At 31.6% G+C, this 24,032-nt stretch overlaps 1 protein-coding gene across 1 annotated transcript in view; it reads left to right on the plus strand.

The window, feature by feature from the left end:
- The window catches only part of LOC111712383 (limbic system-associated membrane protein), a 39,405-nt gene that overhangs the window by 3,116 nt on the left and 12,257 nt on the right, over positions 1–24,032 (plus strand). The window contains exons 2-8 of the mRNA XM_023486969.1: positions 1,998–2,187; positions 4,039–4,126; positions 4,843–4,901; positions 5,519–5,594; positions 8,037–8,161; positions 11,237–11,358; positions 18,086–18,236. Coding sequence (XP_023342737.1) covers positions 2,139–2,187; positions 4,039–4,126; positions 4,843–4,901; positions 5,519–5,594; positions 8,037–8,161; positions 11,237–11,358; positions 18,086–18,236 — 670 coding nt within the window. The 5' untranslated portion in view covers positions 1,998–2,138. The remainder of the gene's footprint in view (positions 1–1,997; positions 2,188–4,038; positions 4,127–4,842; positions 4,902–5,518; positions 5,595–8,036; positions 8,162–11,236; positions 11,359–18,085; positions 18,237–24,032) is intronic.

Raw genomic sequence — 24,032 nt, forward strand, 5'->3', positions numbered from 1 at the left:
TAGTGTAGAATGAATCTAGAACATAAATTGTTAATTTTCCTGAGATTTATGTTATCTCTGTAAAGTAAAAATACCTTGAGTTTAATTCTAAGTGCTTTAGAAATTTTAAATAAGAAATATATTTTTAAGAAAAAAACTTGTTTTAGTTTCAAGGTGGCTCACTACTCAATACTTAATATAGAAAATATCTTTTTTATTCTTTTATCTAAAAGGGTAAAGTGTATAATGCTCTTCAAAATGGCCCGGTCTCACTAGTTTGTGAAAATACAAATTGCTGTGCTACGCAAATACCGCATTATCTCTTATCATATAATGCAGCGTGAATTGGGGTTTGCTATTCATATTATTAGTTTTCTGATCTGTCCCAACAAGCCTAAGATGAATATTGCAACAAATATATTAATATCCTGAGTATACAATAATATACAATAGAATAATGATTGTATTATTGTTGTTTGTATTATTGTAATAGATTCATAATCATATATTCTCCAACTATAGAGATGGTAGGAGACCTTCATACTTGCATCTTTAGTTCTACTTCATTTATTAACCAAACATTAGAGTTTCATCTCCAACCAAGGTACTAATGCAAGGAAAGTTATTTCAGAGGTGTACGCATTTTTTGTACTGCAGTGTACAGTCTTTTCGGCGGAAAAGTAAACACAAGACGGATGTCACAGCCTGACATGGAATCCATTTTCACAAAAATAATCAATGAAATATTCTGGTCAGAGGAAACTATCAATTATAATTATCAAAATTATAAAAATTAAATGCTTTGTTCCTCCTCTGATACTAGACGAACACTGATGCATCTATTATTGTTTACAAATTCCGCCGATACTCTTTTAAATTTCGGGCTCTGAGCCCAAAATTTAAAATTGTATCCATAAACGAAACTCTTAGCATTTGTGTAGATTTTGATTTCAGAGATTTAAAAAAATGGAGAATATGAAGAAACTTAATAAAAAAAATATTTCATAACAAACAAATTTATATCAACAAAATTGCCTAACCCCCTTTTTCATAACGTTTTAAGTTTTGGGCTCTGGTCATCTCCTTCTCACCATTCCCTACAAATCTAGGACTGGGCACGTTATATTCTTTTAAATCCGTCCAATTAACGTAACATTATCGTTTTATACAAATCAATTAAAGTTTCTTTCTGTGCTTTAAAGGTACTGTAGACCTTATTTTAAGTGATCCTCGAGCCGTATTAGACATATTAGACTCACAAAAGTATCCTTACACCCAGTTTAAAATTGTTGTTGATAATGGTCCAAACCTCATAGAGTTAAATAAAGTAGATGTTAGTTCCACATGTTGTTGAATCCCTAAACCTTTTATCTGATAAAAAGTTCTTTCTTTTCATTCGTGAATTGTAACACATTTACAGTTAAGTCCCGTTCGTTGTCGAAATTTTTCATTATTTCTTTAAAGCTGTAAGTTTGCCCATCCCTGGCTATTCTGTCACAAATGGATTTATTATTCTAATCTATGTCTAAATTAAAACTCGCGTCTAAGTGTGATGTTGTGCAGTTCGGTTCAAATCCAAAATGACGCTGCTTTTCCTAAACCAGCCTCTACGATGATACTTTTCTCATTTTATTTTTCTTAGTTTCTTTTTCCTCGTCAATCGCTAAATTATGTGAAACATAAATATACATCTGCTAACCAGAGGAACCACACAGTTTAATGAACAGTGAGAACTAGTAAAATAAAGTTAAACCTTGAACCACTTCTCTTAAACTCAAGAAAAGTTGTTCAACTTTGTCAATGTAGTTCAATTACTTCTTACCATTCATTAAATTTGGTCTTTTAGTCCAAAAATTCCTGTTTTTAAGTATTTAGACTGCATGTATTGAATGATTGAAACGATTAGAAATGCAAGCTAATTCAATTCCATGTTTCAGTTTTATTGTTTGCTTACAATAAATAACTAAACAATAGTAATAATAAAAATAATAATAATAATAAATATTTGTTTGTTTCAGAGCAAAACTGTTGATTGTGGAGAATCAAGGAAACCGAATTATCCCAATCAACCGGCCACTTCGGAGACAGAACTTTCAGTCGTCTTCCAGAGCGGAGACTGACATTTCAGCGGTTTCACGGAAAATAAGAATAAATCTAAAATGCGGGAATCCATCAATTTGAACATTTTGATCACAGTTTTATCCATAGGTAAATAGAAATAACAAATTTCTATAAACTTTTTATTTAGTTCAAAGAAGAATTTTAAACTCTTCTCAAATTTTGAGAACTTCTAACAGCAAATATTACAAAAAATTGAGAATGATTTTTATCTACATAATAAATTAAAAGGGTTTTCTTGAATCTCTATTAAGAAATATTCAAGAATGTCGACATGTTTATAAACAATATTGTAAACTTTAAAAGGCTACGGGGGGAAAAACAAACTCAGTTCTAACTTCCAAGTATTGGAAACGATGAAAGGCTTTTTAGTGGAGTCCTGAAATTGTTTCTAAATTATACCCTTCCGTAATTAATTGATTACTGACTCGAATTAGTTTTACATTAATAAACCGCGGAGGTCGCACAAACAAACCATTTACAGTCAGTTTCTCATAAAAAAAAACATTTAAATATAATTTTGAAATTAAGACTTAAAGCCATTATTTACCCATGACTAAATCTTAAGATTTTATTTAAATAAATTGAAGATTTTGTTTGGAAATAATCTAAACCTTTGCCATGCTCTACACAATGTGACACCATCAATCCATCCATTCGTTAGATTTTAAGAATATTCTCTTTTAGAGTGCTCTAATTTACGAATATTTCCTTTATAGAACGTTTCACTTCTCTTTACCCTTTATTCCTTTATAGTTAGAACTTTTCACTTCTCTTTACCCTTTATTACTTTATAGTTAGAACTTTTTACTTCTCTTTACCCTTTATTCCTTTACAGTTAGAACTTTTCACTTCTCTTTAACCTTTATTCTTTTCTAGTTAGAACTTTTCACTTCTCTATACCCTTTATTCCTTTATATTTAGAACTTTTCACTTCTCTTTACCCTTTATTCATTTATAGTTAGAACTTTTCACTTCTTTTACCCTTTCTTCCTTTACTGTTAGAACTTTTCACTTCTCTTTAACCTTTATTCTTTTCTAGTTAGAACTTTTCACATCTCTTTACCCTTTATTCCTTTATAGTTAGAACTTTTCACTTCTATTTACCCTTTATTCCTTTACAATTAGAACTTTTCACTTCTCTTTACCCTTTATTCCTTTACAGTTAGAACTTTTCACTTCTCTTTACCCTTTATTCCTTTACAGTTAGGACTTTACACTTCTCTTTACCCTTTATTCCTTTAAAGTTAGAACTTTTCACTTCTCTTTAACCTTTATTTTTTTATATTTAGAACTTTTCACTTCTCTTTACACTTTATTCGTTTATAGTTAGAACTTTTCACTTCTCTTATCCTTGAATTGCTGATCGTAAAAGATCAACAAAACTCGCCCACTGTTACAGTAAATAAACTTAAATTCTCTTCATTATGCACAATGCACACTAAACCAATATAAACTATTAAATACATAAAGAAACACAACACTTGCCTCAAACTCTAATTGTTTAATCCCCTTTTTTATGCAACTAAATAAGGAAACCCTTTGATGTTTGATGTACTAAATTTTGGCTATTTGAAAATCATATTGTGAATTATTTAAGGTTTACACAATTAGAATGCAAAGATTTAGGGATTATAAACTACAAAGTTGAGGCATTTAACACGCTTAATTTGATAAAATTCTAATAAAAGTTTCCTTTTTTAATATCTTAAAAAAAATATGCATATCTAAAATAATGTGGAAATCACTATTTTTGTTGTTTTACAGTAATTACATCTGTATATAAATGCTTTTGGTTCAAGATAAAATCTAAGCTTTTCAGTTGTATTAGTCAACATTTTTCTTGCTTGCTTGTCATTTTATTTTTGCAATGAAATCAAATTTGCATAAATAAAATTCTTGCTCTGTCAAAAAAAACTAAAATATGTTTGGTTGTTACAGGAAGATTGGTGGCTAGGGTGGAGACAGCAAGATACGAACATTATAAATCAGACCTTCCACCCTCACCATACTTTATTTCTACCCCGAGGTAATAAACTGGGTCTGCTTAACCATATTCTAAACTGGGTCTTCTTAACTATATTCTAAACTGGGTCTGCTAAACCACATTATAAACTGGGTCTGCTTAACCATATTATAAACTGGGTCTGCTTACCCATAATCAAAACTGGGTCTGCTGAACTATATTCTAAACTGAATCTACTAAACTATATTCTAAACCGGGTCTGCTGAACTATATTCTAAGCTGGGTCTACATATTCTAAACTGGGTCTTCTAAACCATATTCTAAACTGGGTCTGCTTAACTATTCTAAACTGGATCTACTAAAGTACATTCTAAACTGGTTCTACTTAACTCTATTATAAAATGGGTCTGTTAAACCATATTCTAAACTGGCTCTGCTAACTATCCTCTGTACTGGGTTTAAACTGAGCCTTCTAAACTATATTCTAAACTGGGTCTGCTAGCTATCCTCTAAACTGGGGTCTATACTTAACTATTTTATATACTGGGTCTTCTAAACTATATTCTTAAATGGGTCTGCTAAACTGTATTCTAAAGTGGGCCTGCTAAACTATATTCTAAAGTGGGCCTGCAAAACTATATTCTAAAGTGGGTCTGCTAAACTATATTCTAAAGTGGGCCTGCTAAACTATATTCTAAAGTGGGCCTGCTAAACTATATTCTAAACTCGGCCTGCTAAACTTTCCTCTAAATTGGGTTTGCTAATGAGCTGTGTGCTAGGGTGTATAAGGAGCAGATTGGAGGTTCAGTAACATTCTCTTGTAGGGTTGAAAACCTAGGTAAAAATGCAATTCAAGACAAATCGTACAACAAAAATATAAAATTTTTATATGATTATAAATAAATAATAAAAATGCAACAAAAGTAAGAGAAATAATTTTAAAAATGTTTAAGGATTATTTCTATAAACTAACCAATATAAACCAGAATGGTTGTCGTCTTCTATATTTTCTTTGAATTAATAATACCACAAAGGTTTTGTTTTGTGTTTTGTGTAACTGTAACTTTGCTAAATGTGTAAAACATATTTCCTTATACATATCTATATAGGAGTTATAAATAACAAAACCGTCTTTATTTTTAATCAAATCAAATCAAATCATTTATTTATTGGGCCACAAGTTAACAATATTCATATTAATAAAAATGACTATACAATTACAAATATATATTTTGTGGCCGGGGAGCTACAAGATAGCTCAGGCTGTTTTCACACGAGCTCCCCTGGTTCAGAAAAATAATGATTAGATTCAAACGTTGTGCAATGTGCCTTTATGGAGCACATAAATGGCGAAGAGTATTTCTATTTTTTTTTATTGCCTACCTCTGTATCTGGTTTCTCCACAATATAAGAAAAAATTTAAAAAAATAAAAAATTAGAATATTTGTATATCAGGTTCTTCTACGCTGATCTGGAAGAAGGATGCTAGAATGATTTCAGCTGGAAATATGATCATCAGGAAGGATCCCAGGTTAGATACATTATAAAGGGATTGTATATCAGGAAGGATCCAAGGATAGATACTTTATGAAGGGATTGTATATCAGGAAGGATCCCAGGATAGATACTTTATAAAGGGATTGTATATGAAGAAGGATCCCTGGTTAGATATTTTATAAAGGGATTGTATATCAGGAAGGATCCCAGGTTAGATACTTTATAATGGGATTGTATATGAAGAAGGATCCCAGGATAGATACTTTATAAAGGGATTGTATGTCAGGAAGGATCCCAGGTTAGATACTTTATAAAGGGATTGTATGTCAGAAAGAATTCAAGGTTAGATACTTTATAAAGGGATTGCATATAAGGAAGGATCCCAGGTTAGATACTTTATAAAGGGATTGCATATAAGGAGGGATCCCAGGTTAGATACTTTATAAAGGGATTGTAAATTATAAAGAATCTAAGGCTAGACACTATACACTTTATAAAGGGATTGTAAGGAACTATATAGATGACAGAAATGAAAGAATCTACAAAAATAAAGTTTTAAACAAAATTTCAGTTTCCTGCGAATTTTGTGACAAATCCATGAATATTCGAATTTAGAGTTGAAGGTTTTCTGTGAAAATTTTTATGAAATTGGTGTTCTCTCTCTCTCTCTCCATCTTGGAAAGAAGTGATTTAGGAGGCAATTTGCAGACAGTTATCTTTCTATATTAAATCAACATTACTGCTTTTACGAACATAGACAGAGCTCTAGAGGAAATTATTCCAATTCTTGAAATATAAATTTCATAATTTGAGACACTTTGTCGACATGAATTAATGATTAAAAGTTTGGTTTTTAAGACTTAAAGTGACCCTCTCATTAGGGCGGGACAAGTTTGATCCACAGCGGTAGCCTTCAAACCATTGTCTGATCAATGATATGAGATATGCTTTACTCTATCTCTCAGGAAAAAATAAAATGTGACTTGTACAGAGAAAATTAGAGAATTGTCAGAATTAATCAAACAAGTTAAATTCCATATTGTTACTCAGATAGAGGGATACGGTTCCCATTGTGAATCCGGCATGTCACTCATTTTGAATTACGTGTACCACCATTTTAAAGGGTTCCATTTTGAAAGTTATTTATTTCTCTTTTCGTGAGAATTTGAGCTGATGTATCTGAATATATATATGGCTCAACTCTCAGCTTTTTAGAGTGTTATGTTCAATGTCAGAACATAGTAAACATTTAGGGAATATTTCAACACTTGTCGAAGCTTTTAAATAAAACTAATGTGGAAATCACTATTTTTGTAGTTTNTAAATCTTCTCTAATCAACTCCAAAACATCTTTATTTTGTAACAAATGTTCTTTGCTATACAGTGATAACTAGAAAACTCTGGAAAAGGAATCAATCAATATCAATATCATCTTCCTATTCTACAGTTTTCTGGTTATCACTGTAAATAAAGTAAATCATTATATATACATCTATGTATTATCTATGAACATCAATATCGTCTTCCTATTATACAGGTTTCTGGTTATCGACACTGTAAGTAAAGTGAATCATTATATATACATCTATGTATTATCTATGTACATTAATATAAATGTTTCAAGATTTAAGCCAGAGCTCAATTAAAACCGATTTTTGGTGGATTGAGACGGGGCTATAATTCATTAAAATTAGTTTATAGTTAATCAGACGACTTTACAATCTAATTTTACAAATATGATTTAGAAAACGATAAGATAAAAATTGGTCTAGTGCTGCCAATTCCAAAATGTACTGTATAAGGTAGAAAAAAGGTGAAATGAAAATTATAAGTTCAAGCTGTTTAGAGTTCCTAGCGTTGCCCATGTAATTTCAAAAATCGGCATAAAAAGACCTTCTGCGTGGATATATAAGCCACATCTATGTATGTTAACAATGTCATGTGAATAAATGTAACATTTTAAATATATATTACTCACATACTTTTTCTGGCGCTTTGTTTATAAATTGTGGAATAGTAAAACTTAAATTATATATTTTTAAAAGTCTGATAAACATGAAGCACAATTAATTGTTCTGTGTAGATATTCCTATTTCGCTTCTTAAGATTCTGGTAAAACCATCTGCTTTAAAACAAGATCAAATGCTCATACATTTGCTTAATAATCATCTTCATTCTTCATGTTACAAAGTTTTATGAGTCCCACTTTACGACGGGGGTAAAAGAAAAGGAGGATGAAAGTAAATTATAAAAGGTACTTTCCCAGAGACAATTTCCCAAGGGCGACTTCCCAAAGTGACAATTTTCCAAGTGGCACCTTCCAAATGTGCAAGTTGCCGCTTGGGAAATAACACATTTGGCAAGTTTCCACTAGTGAAAATACCAATAACAAGTTGTCGCTTGTGAAAAAGCATTTGGGAAAGTACCTAACATCTTGTAAAATAGTTTCCATGTTGATAATGATTGAAAAATCTAGGATGAACCTGGACGGACAAAGTCTATCTATCTCAAGTATAACTGATGAGGATTCAGGAGAATACATTTGTGAAGTAGAAACATTCGGAGCACCCCTTCATCAACAACATAAACTAGAGGTTCTAGGTAGGCAAATCTTTCTCTTTATTTCTTTTTTTCTGTTTCTTTCTTTTCTTTCTTTTCTTTCTTCTCTTTCTTTTCTTTTTTTTCTTTTTTTCTTTCTTTTCTTTTTTTCTTTTTTTTCTTTCTTTTCTTTCTTTTCTTTCTTTTCTTTTTTTTCTTTCTTTTCTTTCTGTTTCTTCCTTTTTTTTGTCTTTTCTTTCTTTTCTTTTTTTCATTCTTTTCTTTCTGTTTCTTCCTTTTTTGTCTTTTCTTTCTTTTCTTTTTTTCATTCTTCTCTTTTTTTCATTCTTTTCTTTCTTTTCTTTTTTTTCATTCTTTTCTTTCTGTTTCTTCCTTTTTTGTCTTTTCTTTCTTTTCTTTTTTTCATTCTTCTCTTTTTTTCATTCTTTTCTTTCTTTTCTTTTTTTTCATTCTTTTCTTTCTGTTTCTTCCTTTTTTGTCTTTTCTTTCTTTTCTTTTTTTCATTCTTCTCTTTTTTTCATTCTTTTCTTTCTTTTCTTTCCTTTGTCTCTTCAATTTTCGCAAAAAAAAACTTTCTCTGTAAGCGATATGTCAGATATCTGTGAGTGCCCCGCCAGAAATGTTTTCTTCGCTCTTTCTTTCCCTTTCATTCCTGAAATCATTAAAAGATCTATTATTCTGATTTTCTTGGCCGTAGTTTATACATTCATTAATATCCCCCCCCCCCCCCCTGTCATTATCTATTCAACAATTCTTTTCATTGTTATTCCAAATATTTTGCGATCTAACTCCATGTGAAATATTCCACAATGAAGTTGAAACTTAGATTTTTGTTTCAATGCTTTACAAGTTTTTTTACTGAAAAAAAACTCTGCGACACTTGGTTTCAAAGATAAAGAACTAGACAATTAAAGTGGGAGCCGAGTTATCAATTCCGTTATTACACACAAGAATTTCTGAAAGATACTTTTAGACAATATTTTGATTATGTCAGCATACATCGTAAAATATAATTTGTATGAAATTATGCCGGAATTTAGAAAGTGTTTGCAATGTTTAATTTTTGCAGTTATCTTCGCATAAATACATAATGCATAAAGGATGCAGTAAGAGTTTGAATTCAAGTTTCACAGTTTCAATGCAAAATCTTTTTTATCTTTTTGTTAACACAAAGAACTTTCCAGAACTCTACAGTTGTATTTACATTTAATGTTAGCCATCTTTTGGTGAATTCGTAATGCGGATTAGGCGCGCAACTAGACATTTTGTTGGAGGGGGGCAAAATGGAAATATTTGGCGCGAAGCGCAAAAGTTTTCAATTTAATTTCAAACAAATCCTTCAACATAAAGTCATCGATTATTTGTCGACGCATTCATAATATCTGAATCTGTTTGTTTGAAATTAAATTGTTTTTTTTTACGATCCGAGTCTTATACTGCAACTTTCTGAATTTGTATAGACGCTACGTTCTTCAGAATAAGTCGTTTTTTTTAACAATTTTCTCCTTATAAACGAAACAGATAGAAGTAAGATTAGTAGCGATCAAAAGCGATTATTTTTCGCCGTAAGCTTATACCCTCTTTTATTTTTTGCAAACACTTCCGTTCAGAAGCTTTTAAATTTTGGTTAAAATCAGTTTTAATTCTTTGTTTAAATCATAAATAATTGATGTTTTTAAATCCTAGAATATAAAGGTTATTTGTTCATGAACATTGTTTTATTGGAAATTTTATTAATTCTTCAAATAAATTGATGAAAAGTTGTTTTATCTAAAACTCTTATGATTATTTGTAATCAGAGAAATACGCTGTTCTTTGGGTAAACCTTCTTTAGATATTGGAATGCATTCAAAGTTAAAATCTATCTATAAGATGCAATATAAGTTTAACTTTTTTATAGATAATCCATGAATTTCCAAGTTGCCAAACAATAATAACGGAGATAAAGGATGAGAACAACATTATTCTTTTAAAATGAAGAAAGAGAAGAATTTGATGCAAACCAATCCAATTTTTGGAATCTTTACCTTCTTTTACGGACTCAAGCTGGTTTAAAAACCAGAATTCTTGTAATCATTTTAGAAAAGTTCAAAACAATTCAAAAAATTGCGCATTCCTGATTAGTTTTCTAACAAAATTTCAGCTATTACGAATTTTATTTTGACTTTTAAGCTACCAAACAAAACGACAGCCAAGCAAAATCGCCAACAATTTACGTACATTAGTTTGAGAGCATTTTTCTTTGGATTATCAAAAGATTTTTTCTTAAAAATGTTTCAAGTTTACATATTTCTTTCTCTGTGCACTGTGCAGTGTGCAGTGTGCACTGAGCAAGCACTGAAGTTTATAGTAATGAATAAAACTTTTTGTGAGCCTTAGAATATTCACTTCGCGTGCATTAATGTATCTCTGTTCTTTTATTATTCTGCATATGGACTGCAGTTCTGCAATTATTCATGCAGTCTCAGACTAAAGGGAGGGTTGGAGAAAAATGAGAGGTGTTGTAGCCTGTAGGAGGAATCTTAATTCAATTCGGTTTTAATTGGTAGCAAAGTTATTACCCTACAATGTGCTTCTGTGAAAATAAATTGATATTCATCGATTCTTATGCGCCCTCGTGGCCGTTGTGGGTGAACTGCTGAGCGAACCAGATAGCGCCAATCTCATTTTTCGCAAACACTCTTTTTAAAGGAAGGAAACAGGGGTTAATGTAAATGAAAATGGATCTAAAAAAATGAAAATAAATGAAAAAATAATTAAGTTCTTACTTTCAGATGACTGAACTATCCTTACAATTATTTCAGTTTTGTGAAGTGATAAAACTAGCTTTTGTTTAAGCGATGATATTTCTTGATTTGATCTCACGAGCACATCATGTTGCCCTCGATTCAAAATTGCAAATATATCAATGAAATGTCATCTCTTTTGTCTTTGTTTAAGCCACAAGACCCAATCCCGTGCACTTTACTAGATTAAACTATGATCTTTTATATCAAACAGTCTAAGTTAGAAATATAAAAGGTGTACAATGCACATTGCACAATGAAGGTTACAAAAGATTAGAGAATTTGAATTTGGGACATGAGCTCAATTTCTTGGATGAATTGTTTTCTTCAGTACCGCCCAGAGTGGAATCCACACCTTCAGACGGACGCCTGGTGGTGAGAAAAGGAACTACTATCACGTTGGAGTGCAGAGGAACCGGAAATCCCACCCCAAATATCACGTGGACAAGAGAGGTAAATAGCTTTCAGACCATGCATGTGTAGAGCCAAATAGATAAAACATGGTATTGTATAATATAAACTTAATTAAAAATGGAATATATTTGCAACTAAACTGCATTTTTAAGGTGACCTCACCAATTTGGAAATATATCAATTAAAAATGAATGATATTTTTCCCAAACCCTTAACCGTATAAAGAAAACTCTAAACTTTAAAGAATAAAGTTTCAAAGCTGTCAGATACAAAAATATTCCAATCAGACCTTTAGATCGAAAAGTTAGAACAAAAATCCTTGAATCTAAAATATCTTTTGTAAATCTATATTTATATAAGACAAAATTTATAAAAAAAATTTTGCCATATTTTTTTTGCACAAATGTTTCACAATAAAATAAAAAAAAAAATAAAAAACTTTAGAAGAACAAAATGTTTTGGCTTAGTGCGTGAATTCAAAATCTTTTCAAAGGGAGTGACCGGCTATATAAGTAGTTGAACTGAGTATGCAGTGTTGTGGAAAGCTTCTTTCGGATTCATTTGAGACTTATTAAACGTTTTAAAGATCTTTAAATCCTGAGTTTGAGCGAAAATTCGATGTTCAAAACTCCTACTTAGGGGGTGGATACGTTTTCAGAATTAGTTTTTTTTAATTATTAAATAACGACGACATAAAAAGTAAAACAGTTTTACAATAAACTACAGACGTCATGTATAGGAACATGTTGAGAAAATAAAAATTAGTCTTATTATCGAAAATAAGTAATCTTGTTCAATTATTAGTATCTATTTTCTCATTATTCACAAAGATTTTCGCAGATTTTCTAGAATTATTATTGAAAAGACGACATTTGAAGAAATTGAAGAAATCTGCAAATAAATTCAAAGAAAATTAAAAATTCAATATAATAATGAAAACGAAATAATCGATTTGAGCATTGATTTGACAAATTTCTTTTGAGAAATATGTTCCCAACCATCTAATTAGACTACTGTATAATTTTTACTTTATTTTTCGTTGTCGTTATTTAGTAATTTAAAAAAAAACTAATTCTGAAAACGTATCCACCCCCAAAGTAGGAGTTTTGAACGTCGAATTTACGCTCAAACTCAGGATTTACAGATCTTTAAAAAGTTTCATATGTCTCAAATGAATCCGAAAGAAGCTTTCCACAACACTGCATACTCAGTTCAATTACCTTACATAGCCGGTCACTCCCTTTAAATATATGTATATAACATCGTGCGATGAATAACATCAGTTATTTTTCCACATTTAGCAATAATAAAAAACTTTTCATTCTTTCAATGTCGACAAAAATCGATGAAAACATCGTCTGAGTTAAAATTTTTTCATTCCTGGAGAGCTAGTTTTGTTATAAATAACCAACATTTTGATAATTTGCTCATGAGGCCCGACCTTCCTGCATTGCTTGTGATAGTTGCTGAGCTGTTCTAATACGTCACTGTAAAATGTAAACAACCGGAACCTCTTTCTCTCTCTCCTTATTTCTACGTCCATTGTCTGGAAATATGTGCAGGGGTTTATTGGTGGGGGGGTATGGGGGGGGAGAACCTCAGGCCCTCCCTAGACGGCACCTTACCTTAAGCCTAATACATGAAACTTCCATAATACTCGTTTTCTTCAATTAGACCTTAATCTTTTTTTTTAACAAAATCTCTATTTTTTTCTTAATATCGGTTTTTCAGAGGAAAAAAATTTCACTTAGGGGGGTGCACAAAAAAAGTCCACCCCCCTCTAAGCTTATCCTCAACTATGCCCCTGCTTATGTGCCCCTCTCATGGGAAATTTGAACCCTTTTATCTTTAGGGAAAACTTACATTGTGATATTTTTCTTCCCATTTCTCCAAGCATATTTTCACCGAATATAAAATCCCCGAGATTACTTTTCAAATTAGTTTTAATGGATTTTCAGGTTCAAAGTTAACACAATTTTAGTTTGCCCCGGGAAAATTGAATATTGATCACAATGTAAAAGCACCGGAGCAAAATATAAAATGCATGAAAAAATCTAAACTTTGCACAAATATTCATCGAAAAATTCCAAGATTACAAAATGAAGATAACTTTTTAAAACTTTTCAATCTGGAAAATGTTTTCTTAATCGTATTTTTAAAGGGTTTTAAACAAATGTATAATTTTCACAACTTTCAGTTACAGATATTTTTAACTTAAAATTTTTTAATTTTAAAACTTTAAAAATATTTTTATTATTTGAAACATTTATCTTTCATGTTTACGGAACATGATACTTACGTCAATAATTATTTATGTACATTTAAGACCAAATAATTTTTTTTAGAATGCGTGATAAAGTTAGAAACAATTAAGTTTTTTGCCACAATTTTGCATTATAAATTTCTAAACCTGACTTCTCAAAAAGTTTAATTTTGATATTTACAGTTCTTTTAGTTTGATTTTTAACCTTTTTATCCTTTGAGTTTTCTTCTAAACTTCTGACATTGATAAAGTTGTGTAAGAACTAACCCACATATATCTTGATGCACAGAATTACTACAGTAAATCAGCTGATCAATCATTTAATCAATCAAATCAAGTTCTTTTCATTTTTAATTATTTTTCAGTTTTAATTATATCGTTCGGCAGTACTATGTAGTATGTACGTTCTGAGGTGATAATTTTCTAAAAACACTGTATTTAGTATATTCATTTATGGGAGACAAACAGTATCTATAATATATCTCCACTAAGATGGGTTTATAAGACCTCCTGTATCTCCGATATGACGGGTTTATAAAACTCCATGTATCTCCACTATGACAGTTTTATAAGACTCCTTATATCTCCACTATGACGGGTTTATGAGACCCCATGTATCTCCAATATGACAGGTTTATAAGACCCCATGTATCTCCACTATAATGGGTTTATGAGACCCCCTGTATCTCCGATTTAACGGGTTTATAAGACCCCATGCATCTCCACTATGACAGTTTTATAAGACTCCTTATATCTCCACTATGACGGGTTTAAGAAACCCCCTTTATCTCCAATATGACAGGTTTATAAGACCCCATGTATCTCCACTATGGTGGGTTTATAAGACCCCCTGTATCTCCAATATGACGGGTTTATGAGACCCCATGTATCTCCACTATGATATAGTTTATGAGACCCCCTGTACCTCCACTATGATAGGTTTATGAGACCTTCTGTATCTCCACCATAATATAATGGGTTTATGAGACCCCCTGTACCTCCACTATGACGGGTTTATAAGACCCCATGTATCTCCACTATGACGGGTTTATAAGACCCCATGTATCTCCACTATGACGGGTTTATAAGACCCCATGTATCTCTTACTATGACAGGTTTATGAGAACCCATGTATCTGCAATATGACAGGTTTATAAGACCCCATATATCTCCACTATGATGGGTTTATGAGACCTCCTGTATCTCCGATAAGACGGGTTTATAAGACCCCATGCATCTCCACTATGACAGTTTTATAAGACTCCTTATATCTCCACCATGACGGGTTTAAGAAACCCCCTTTATCTCCAATATGAAAGGTTTATAAGACCCAATGTATCTCCACTATGATGGGTTTATAAGACCCCATGTATCTCCACTATGACGGGTTTATAAGACCCCACTTGTAGCTGATCCCATCAGCATGTTTTTTATTCATAAATAATACATAATAATACTGCTCCCAAAGGAAGTATTCAGAATAATTAAATAACTTTTGAACAAAATGAATGAAAATATAAGCAATGTAGTGAAAAGAATAACAATAATCTAAAAACATAATGAGGAGACTCTATGGTCCCTAACATTATGTGAGAAAGGAAAACTTTAGTTTTTTCGTCGAGAGTACCGGCCTTGAAAAAAACATTCAATATATGTTTATACAGAAAGTAGTAATCTCTGTATGTTTGTTTGGACAGTTTGACCGATTTTCCTCAAATTTTGATTGGGGAACTCAGCAGGACCAACCAAATGTTCTAAGCTTTATTTAAAAATTTAATTATGAGCATGGGTTGACTTTTAAAGAGAATTAAAAGTTTCCAGTCAAAGATGTGTCAAGAATATAAGTATATTTTGTTGCTTCGCGACTCAAATTCTTTGATATGCCTAAAATTCCCCTCAAAAATCCAAAATCGTCATATTACGATAGTACAAGAGGGGGTTTTATCGGAGAAACGACATGCTGTATCTAGGATGGTTTTATACAGTATTAACATTGTATTTGCGGAGGATGGGTTGGGATATAAAAACATAAAATAGAGGAAATACTTAGATGACAGAACAAGGGGAAGGGTAATGTACGTTCAATAAAGCAGATATAAAGGATAGGTCCAAAATTACGAGTTTTAAAAGTCGGAAAAAGGAAAATAAATGTTTAAATTGAAGATATTGGAAAATACAAAAATGTTAAGAATTAAATCGATGTTGAACATTTTTACTGGGAAGCTAAAAGGAAATAAAAAGTATTGGTTGAAATATAAATAAAGATTCAATTATCACACCCACAAGTGTAGTGGAAAAATATCAAGTTTAAGTGCAGGAACTAGTAACTAGGAGGCTCAAAAAAGTAACTTAAAAAATAAAATACGGAAATCAAAAAAGCAAACGGATAAAGAAATGATTTAACCCAACGTCGAGATTGAGGAAAAGGAAAATAGAGGAGTAAGAAAACATAAATATTCATGATGGAAAAAATTCACGGAGCGGGGGTGCATCGGGGTAGGGGGGGGGGGAGTAAAAGTTGTTGAGTGAGTTGCTCTCCAAAATACCCTGTCCTATGTGGAAGACCTGAGGAACAGGAAACCTATTGTTAGCTTGTAAAACTTTTATCAAACCTTTAACTTTTCTTTAACATTATGCATCCTTAATTAATCTATGGAAGAGGAAGAGCTAGGGGGAAGTTTTTCCATCAATTCCTCTTCTATTCTTCTTCACCGAGCCGTGTAATCTTTATTTATCTTTTTATCATTCTACACAGCTTATTCAACAGGAGTCAGGAGATTCAGATTTACAATAATTCTAAATATTTAAAAAGATTTATTGTAAAATTGTAGTTTTAGAATATTTAACAATGGTTCTTTTCTGACAATCTCTTGTTAATCCTGCAGAACAAGTCGTATTTTGAAGAAAAATAAGTTTGCAAATATATATTTTTATGAAACTATAGTGTACTTAATCATTATTACTCACTTCATCGTAAATTTCATAATGAACGTGCTATAACGTAATCATCGTGCTATAATGTTAAATTAGCTAAAGTGTGCTATGCAGTTTTGATTGGTTCCCGGATTTTCTCCAAAAATTTATGATATTTTCAAGATTTTTTCCATGGAAACAAACATAAAATTAAAATCAACTTTATATTTTGACTTCTGCTTTGTTTCAAAGCTTATTTGGTCTAGAAATAGTTATTGAAATAAGACAGGTACACAAACGTTTTATGAAGTTACCTAGTACAATATTATTTTGGAACAACGTGCTATACAGTTTTGGACTAAAATTTTCTCAATAGGTTCTCGCCTTTGCGATAAAGAGAAAACCTTTGTCCAATAACTTTAAAACACTGCAAACCAAAATAAGAGTGTTATATTTTTGTTGTACATTTTATTCTGACAAAGCAGAGCAGATGTTGTACCTAGATTGAACTTTATAAAAAAGATTTGATTTCAAGGTTTACCGCAAGATCCAAGATTTCTCCCGTTTTGGGTGTTAAGAAAAAATTGGTGAAACAAAAAATATACTTTTATTCTAAGAACTTATATTGCCGGTTATTAAAGTTACTATAGGCGAACTTTAAAGTTAGCCTCAACTTAAAGGGTGGTTTGTCTGATTTAAAACTGAACCCTTTAAACCTTTCTCTGAACAGTAATTAGGAAGATTTTCTTTATTGAGGTTTAACTCCACAGGTCACTTTTATAAATAAACAATTGAAATAAGAAATGTTAGCTAGGACCTCTCATTCATCCTTGATGAGAAAAAGGTTTAAAGGATCCTGTGGTAAATCAGACATGCAACTTTTACACTTTACACTCCCTTTAATAAAAAAAGAATAAATACATAAAATATTGTTCAATCAAATCAAAATAATAATTTCGCTTTCATAGATTTTTCAATTCCCTGCGAACCCCGGGGGGAATTTGGGGATTTTTACTTACTTATGTAATAGAATTAGAATCTTATTACGTATTACCCACCATACAATCTGTTATATATCATTATTCAAAATAAAATAAAAATCTAGAACTTTATGTCTTCAATCTTTTTATTGAAAACTTAACAAGCCTGAGCTTTTTTACATGAAAATTGAAAATATACTTTGTATTTGAATCGTAATTTTTAAAGCTTTTACTGCTTAATTTTTTAACAATAACGAATAAATCAAACAGATTTTTACACTTTAATGAAACTGCCTACTCGCCTGAACTCTAGTTCTTTATTTCCTTCATCTTTGCAAACTGATGGTGTTAACCTCAAATACTTTAAACTTAGGGTTTTTGATCTTGTACATCAGCTTGCAAATTGCAGTGATAAGAATTAGAAAATTAGAACTTGAGGCGAATTATCAGTTCCATAGAGAACCCTTTCTGCTTAGTCGTTCATACGTTATTTGGGAATTGACAGATCAACATTCAAGCTGCATACACTCCCTTTAATATCTTAAGTTGCATACAATCGCTTTAATATCTTAAGGTGCATACACTCCCTTTAATCTGTAATTGTTTTTAGAACAACATGCTGCCGTCTGGTGAGAAGAGTATGGCAGGCGTCTCTATAAATATACCCGACGTGTCCCGCCATCACACTGGACTGTACATATGTACTGCAGAGAACGGGGTGGGACACCCGTCAGCTGCTGAGATTGATCTTCAAGTACTATGTAAGTACATTATGCATGTTGGGCTTTTTTCATGTATTCTAACCATCAAACCTGTTGTTTCCAGACTCAGTAAAAAACGATTTTTTTTCTCCAATTTTTACAAAGTGAGTGTAATATTTAAGTGAAAAATTCCAACGAGAATTTTCCTTTTTGAACGTTCATTTTTAAGGAAATGTCCCTCTTAGGATAGGCAATATATCTAATAAATGGGAAATGTACTTTTGCCATGAAATGTCTTTGGTAAACTACTCTAGATGCGCTCCAATGTACGGAAAATGTCGTCTCCTAAGATAGACAGATAAAAACCTTTTATGACGTCACTCTTGCCGCATATTACCAGTGACGTTATATGAGGTTGTTAGCTATAAATGCTTAGGAGACGACATTTCCCCAACATTGGAGCGCATCGAGAGTAACCAACCTTATTATACAACCTTGACTAAAAGTGACTGCATCCGTAATATCGAGTGAACATTCACTTACATATTGGCATGTCTGACTCACAAACAGTTCTAGTAAGCTTCTTTCTGAGTAACAATCAGGAGGATATTGTAGTTTTGCAGGCTTTAAAAATTGTAAAATTCCCTCAATTTCATTCATTCCCTCTACAGCGAAAAATGTTCAATTGAAAATAATCACTTTTTAGCTATAAAAATAAAGATATCTCTTTTATTCTTGATATCACTCGGAATTACGTTTACAATTCCTTTAACATATCTAATATACATTCCTAAGATGCAAGTGTGTATACAGAGTATGCCATACTCTGAAATTCCTAAAGTAACCCTTACAATCTGAGGAATTTAATTTCGAAGGATGAATTTAATGTTAACTCTTTAGAGAAAAGCAAGAAACCCGGAGAATATAATAAGATTAGGAAAATCCTAAATGGTTTTGCACTGAACTATTAAGTTTTAAATATTCCTTGCATTAGCAGAATATATTCAACAAAAATACCATAAACTAGCTCTATTAAGGTTTGCAAAGTAAAGCTACTCCTTGAAAACTTTTGTTAAGTGTTAAGATTTGACACCTGTTTCCTAAAAACTGATTAAACATTATATAATCTGATAGTAAAGCATTTTTTTTGAGACAGTAAAATTTTAACAACTCAATAATCACAGATATTAACAGTTCTAAATATGGTCATCACAAATCACAATGTCAAAAAAAAAAAACATTAAAAGGAAAAAACACATTCTTTTTAAAAGTAACACGTCTCGCCATAGTTTCCCCATGTTTGATAAATTAAAATTAAAAACTTAAATCCGGGATGAGTCAATATTTAATTTTTATGATTTTTAAAAAATTTGCGAGAAAAAAAATAAATATCCCGCCGAGCCAAACAAAAAAAAAAGAGCAAGAACTGATAAAGAAGAAAGACCTAGTTTTGATATGTTGAATAATGAACTAAGTGTATATTGGATTGCTTTAGAATCGTTTATCTAGGCAATTCCAAGGAGCAGGGTTTATCCCAGGAATCCTAAACTGGGTCTGCGTATCCAAACTCAGATTTTCCGGTTCATCGCTAACATTAGAAAACTGTTGTAAAATATGTTTATTCAAGCTTCTAGCGAACAATATTATCTTCTGAAAATGACAGAAAATCAAGAGAATATTCAGAAATAGGATAGATAGATAGACATATAGTGAAAGGATGTGTACAGACAGTATTATGGCTGAGAAAGAAATGCACAGGGTGTCCCAATAAACTGGAAAACCCAAAGTGTAGAGATTCTAAATTTTGGAAATGCTTTATCGAGTAATTACATTTTATGATACAATAAAACTAGACCACATTTAAAAAATCTTTTTTTGATTAACATTTATCGAAAATAAAAGACGATATTTATTGGGACACCCTGCAGTTTGTCAAATTATCTAAGGATTTGTCAAGTGAGACCTCAATTAAAGTTATTCTGAATCTTATAATGAGCGACAGTTATGTTTGCTGTAGAAATTCACGCGTCAAAATCAAAGAAAATAAAAAAACAGCATCAACACCAATTTTTTTTACAAAATTCAATCAAATCAAAATCCTTCCGACAAAAATCATTTTCTCTGAAAACTCTCAAAGAACCGTATTCGGAAACATTTTCTAAAATTTCATTAAAGATTTAAAATAATGAAATCTGCATAGAATTAAAATAATTAAAACACATCAATCAAACTAAATTCAACGTAAAACTGAAATCTCATACATTTAAAACTTAGCTTCTCTTTTTATTTAATAGAGAAAATGTCACAAAAATATATTTTCGCGGATTTTTTTCTTAAAAAAATCTTTAATTTACTTAAACGTATGAAAGCCGGACCTCTTTGAACGTTTTTTAGTTTTTTGTAAGACAAATCTAATTCCTGTACTCCCTTTATCATAGATATATTTCGAATTGGATATAACGATTTTGAACTGTAAATTTATTCAAATAAAATAGTGTGTTGACATGTCCCGGAATACGAACAGAGGATTAAATAGAAAATCTGACGGAGATTTTATTGTGTACACTGTACAGTGCACAATATTAACAGCTTCTTCAATATATATATAAATAGTTTGTAAAAAAACTTTTTGAAGAACAAAATTTTACATTTTTTAATTCAATGTTGTTTTTTTTAATGAAAATATACTCCATAATTCCGATGGTTCCTTTATGAAAATGTAGCCCTTGATTCCAATGATTCCTATAGGAAAATTATATCCTATGATTCCAGTGGTTCCTTCAAAAAAACGTATCCCATGATTTTAATGTTTTCTTTAGAAAAATATATTCCATGATTCCAATGGTTCCTACAGGAAAATATATTCCATAATTCAAATGGTTTCTCCAGGAAAATATATTCCATGATTCCAGTGGTTCCTTCAAAAAAATTATATCCCACGATTCCAATGGTTCCTCCAGGAAAATATATTCCATGATTCCAATGGTTCCTTCAATATATATTCAACAATTCTAATGGTTCCTCCAGGAAAATATATTCCGTGATTCCAATTGTTCCTTCAAGATACCATGGTTCCAATTTTACCTTCAAGAAAATATATTCCGTGATTCCAATGGCTCCTTCAAAAAATTATATTCCATAATTCCAATGGTTCCTCCAGGAAAATATGTTCCATGATTCTAATGGGTTCTTCAAAATAATTTATTCCTTGATTCCAATGGTTTCTTCAAGCAAATATATTCCATAATTCCAATGGTTCCTTCAAGAAAACATATTCCATGATTCCAATAGTTTCTTGAAGAAAATCTCATTATTAAAATGAGTCTGCCATCATGAACTCTGGAATGGGGGGAATTGAATTAAACAACTTCAAACAACGAACATTAACCCCCCTCTCCATCGATCTTTGGTAATTTTTTTCTCCTTTTCCAGAGATTTTTAAAATATTTATATTTAATATTTTCGTTCCATGTTCTCATACTTTTCCTTTCCCTCTCTACATATAAACACCTCTCGTCGAGGATAATCCCCCCCCCCCCGAAGTCCCCTCCCCTCTACCCCTAATCCGCACTGATTGTTTTTAAATAATGTTAATTTCTTCACAGGACAATCAATAAATCGATAAATTAAAATTTTTGTTCACAGCTAAATTATTCATGGTACATACTAAATAGATTATCAAGTACAATAGGCATGGCAACAGAGAATTAGACCAATTACACACGACGTCACAAGTGTCAAATATTACAAGAAAAACAAAATTGTCCTACATTAGTTGAAATCTTTTCTGTGGTTGAAATATTTTCAAAGATTAATTACAAAACTGTAAAAACAGAAAATAAAGAACACATAAAATTGCACTTATTTTATCTATCCAAAAGTTTTTTCGTCATTACGCCATATTTTTTGGAAAAATAGATAGATAGAGAGTAAAGTGAGAAAATCCGGTTCATTCATATTCATAGAATTCCATTTCCAATTATAATACAGTGTCCCCCCTTCTCTTGACACAATGTATACACACGAGTAATTCCATCGGACCAGCGTATCCTGGTTTTCAAGTACCCCAGCAGGGATAGGGTTAAAAGAGTTGAAAGTTTTGAAGCTTGTCACGTTACGCTAAAACTAATTGATTGATTGATTATATTTCGAAATAAATAAATACTATCCCAGTTATTAAAACTGGTTAAAATCAGAGAGGGATGGAATTAAAGGGAGTGTTTGCGAAAAATATACAATGCACATAAAACGACAATTTGTTGGCTGCCGGGGTTCTCTGCTCTCGATGCTGTGAATGAATCCACGACCCACGTGGTAGAGACACCTAGTGGATAAAATCATTGTTTTAAGCGCATTGTATAATATAAAACAAATAAAAAATATTATGAAATATCAACTTTTTACGAATGCGTCCAAAAATTATCTATGGTTATAGGTTGTAATAGCTGAATGATTTGTTTGGAATTAAATTGATTTTTACGATCCAAGTTGTATGTTACAACTTTCTGAATTCGAATGGACGCTGCGCTCTGCGGTAAGAGTAACTTTTGACAATGTTCTCCTTTTAGACGCAATGTTCTACTTTTACACCACCCCCTTTAATTTTTCGCGAACACTCCCTTTAAACAAGGTTTACCAAAGGGGGGAGGATTGTGGTAAAAGGTGTTTATATTATTCACCGGGTTGAATTCAATACTATATAGTTATATAGTGTTGAAATAGTTAATCTAACTTTTCCTGCCGCCTGGCGCCAACCTTACCCTTCTTTATCAAACAACAGTCTCACTTCTAAACTATTGGAGGAAATCACACTTTTTAATTTCCCCTTCCCCCCCCCCCTCTTCCTTTACTGTCAGGCCGAACCGTTCCCCCCCCCTTCCTCTGCCATTAGGCCGAACCCTTTCCCCGTTTTGAAACAATATTCCTGCAAAAAAGTGTAAATATATTGAAATCTGAATCAGGGAATTGAAGATCGTGACTGAGTTGGGGGGACTTTTATCACTTTCGTTTTGTTTCGTCTGTTTTTCTGTCAGAAAAGAGGGGGGGGGGTGAGGTAGGGGGGGGAGGGGAATTTAAAGAAGTTTGTAGGGTTTACTTAGTTTGGAGGGGTCCAGTGTTTAGGAGGGAAAGAGAAAAACGATGACAAATGCAAGAAAAGTTTGTAAATTTAAATGTTTTATTAAATAGCTGCAGTAAACTAATTTCATTTACAGCATGATAACAAAATGCCATTTTCATTCCAAATGGATTAATTAAAGGCTATTATGTTAAAGAGACAGTAAACAGATTTTGATTGAGTGGGTCCGATTTATAATGCATATCCTTAAAAGATTTGTTGGACAAATATGAATTATATACATCCCTTTTTGGTTTTTGAAAATTGATAATTTTCATTTGTGATTTCTCAAAAAATGAAAGCATTTCTTGTTTCGGAAACAATGGGCGAAATCAACAAATTAAACACTTCTCTTTTCTGAAGATTAAACACTTTAAGAGATTTAGTGACGGATACATTCAATAAAGGAATATATAACAGAGTAATGGTATCTCTTCATATATTCTATAATTCGCATTATGCAGCATTGGAAAAGAAGGAAATTGTCAAAAATAAACACGTTTTCCAATAGAAAAACGATGATATCTTCAACATTATCATTTAAATACAGATTTAGAGGGTCCCATATCGGATATATTAACTAAATTAACTGTATTGTGGATCAATGGCTGGGGATTTAATGGATTGACCAGAAGGAACAAGTTGGATTTATAAGAGTAAAGTTGACATGATGTAAAATCCAGGAAGATTGGAACTGAAATATCGAAGATGGATAAAAAGTAGGGAGAAGGGGGAATATG

This window comes from Eurytemora carolleeae, unplaced genomic scaffold (assembly GCF_000591075.1).
Source record: "Eurytemora carolleeae unplaced genomic scaffold, Eaff_2.0 scaffold1271, whole genome shotgun sequence".
Lineage (NCBI taxonomy): Eukaryota > Metazoa > Arthropoda > Copepoda > Calanoida > Temoridae > Eurytemora > Eurytemora carolleeae.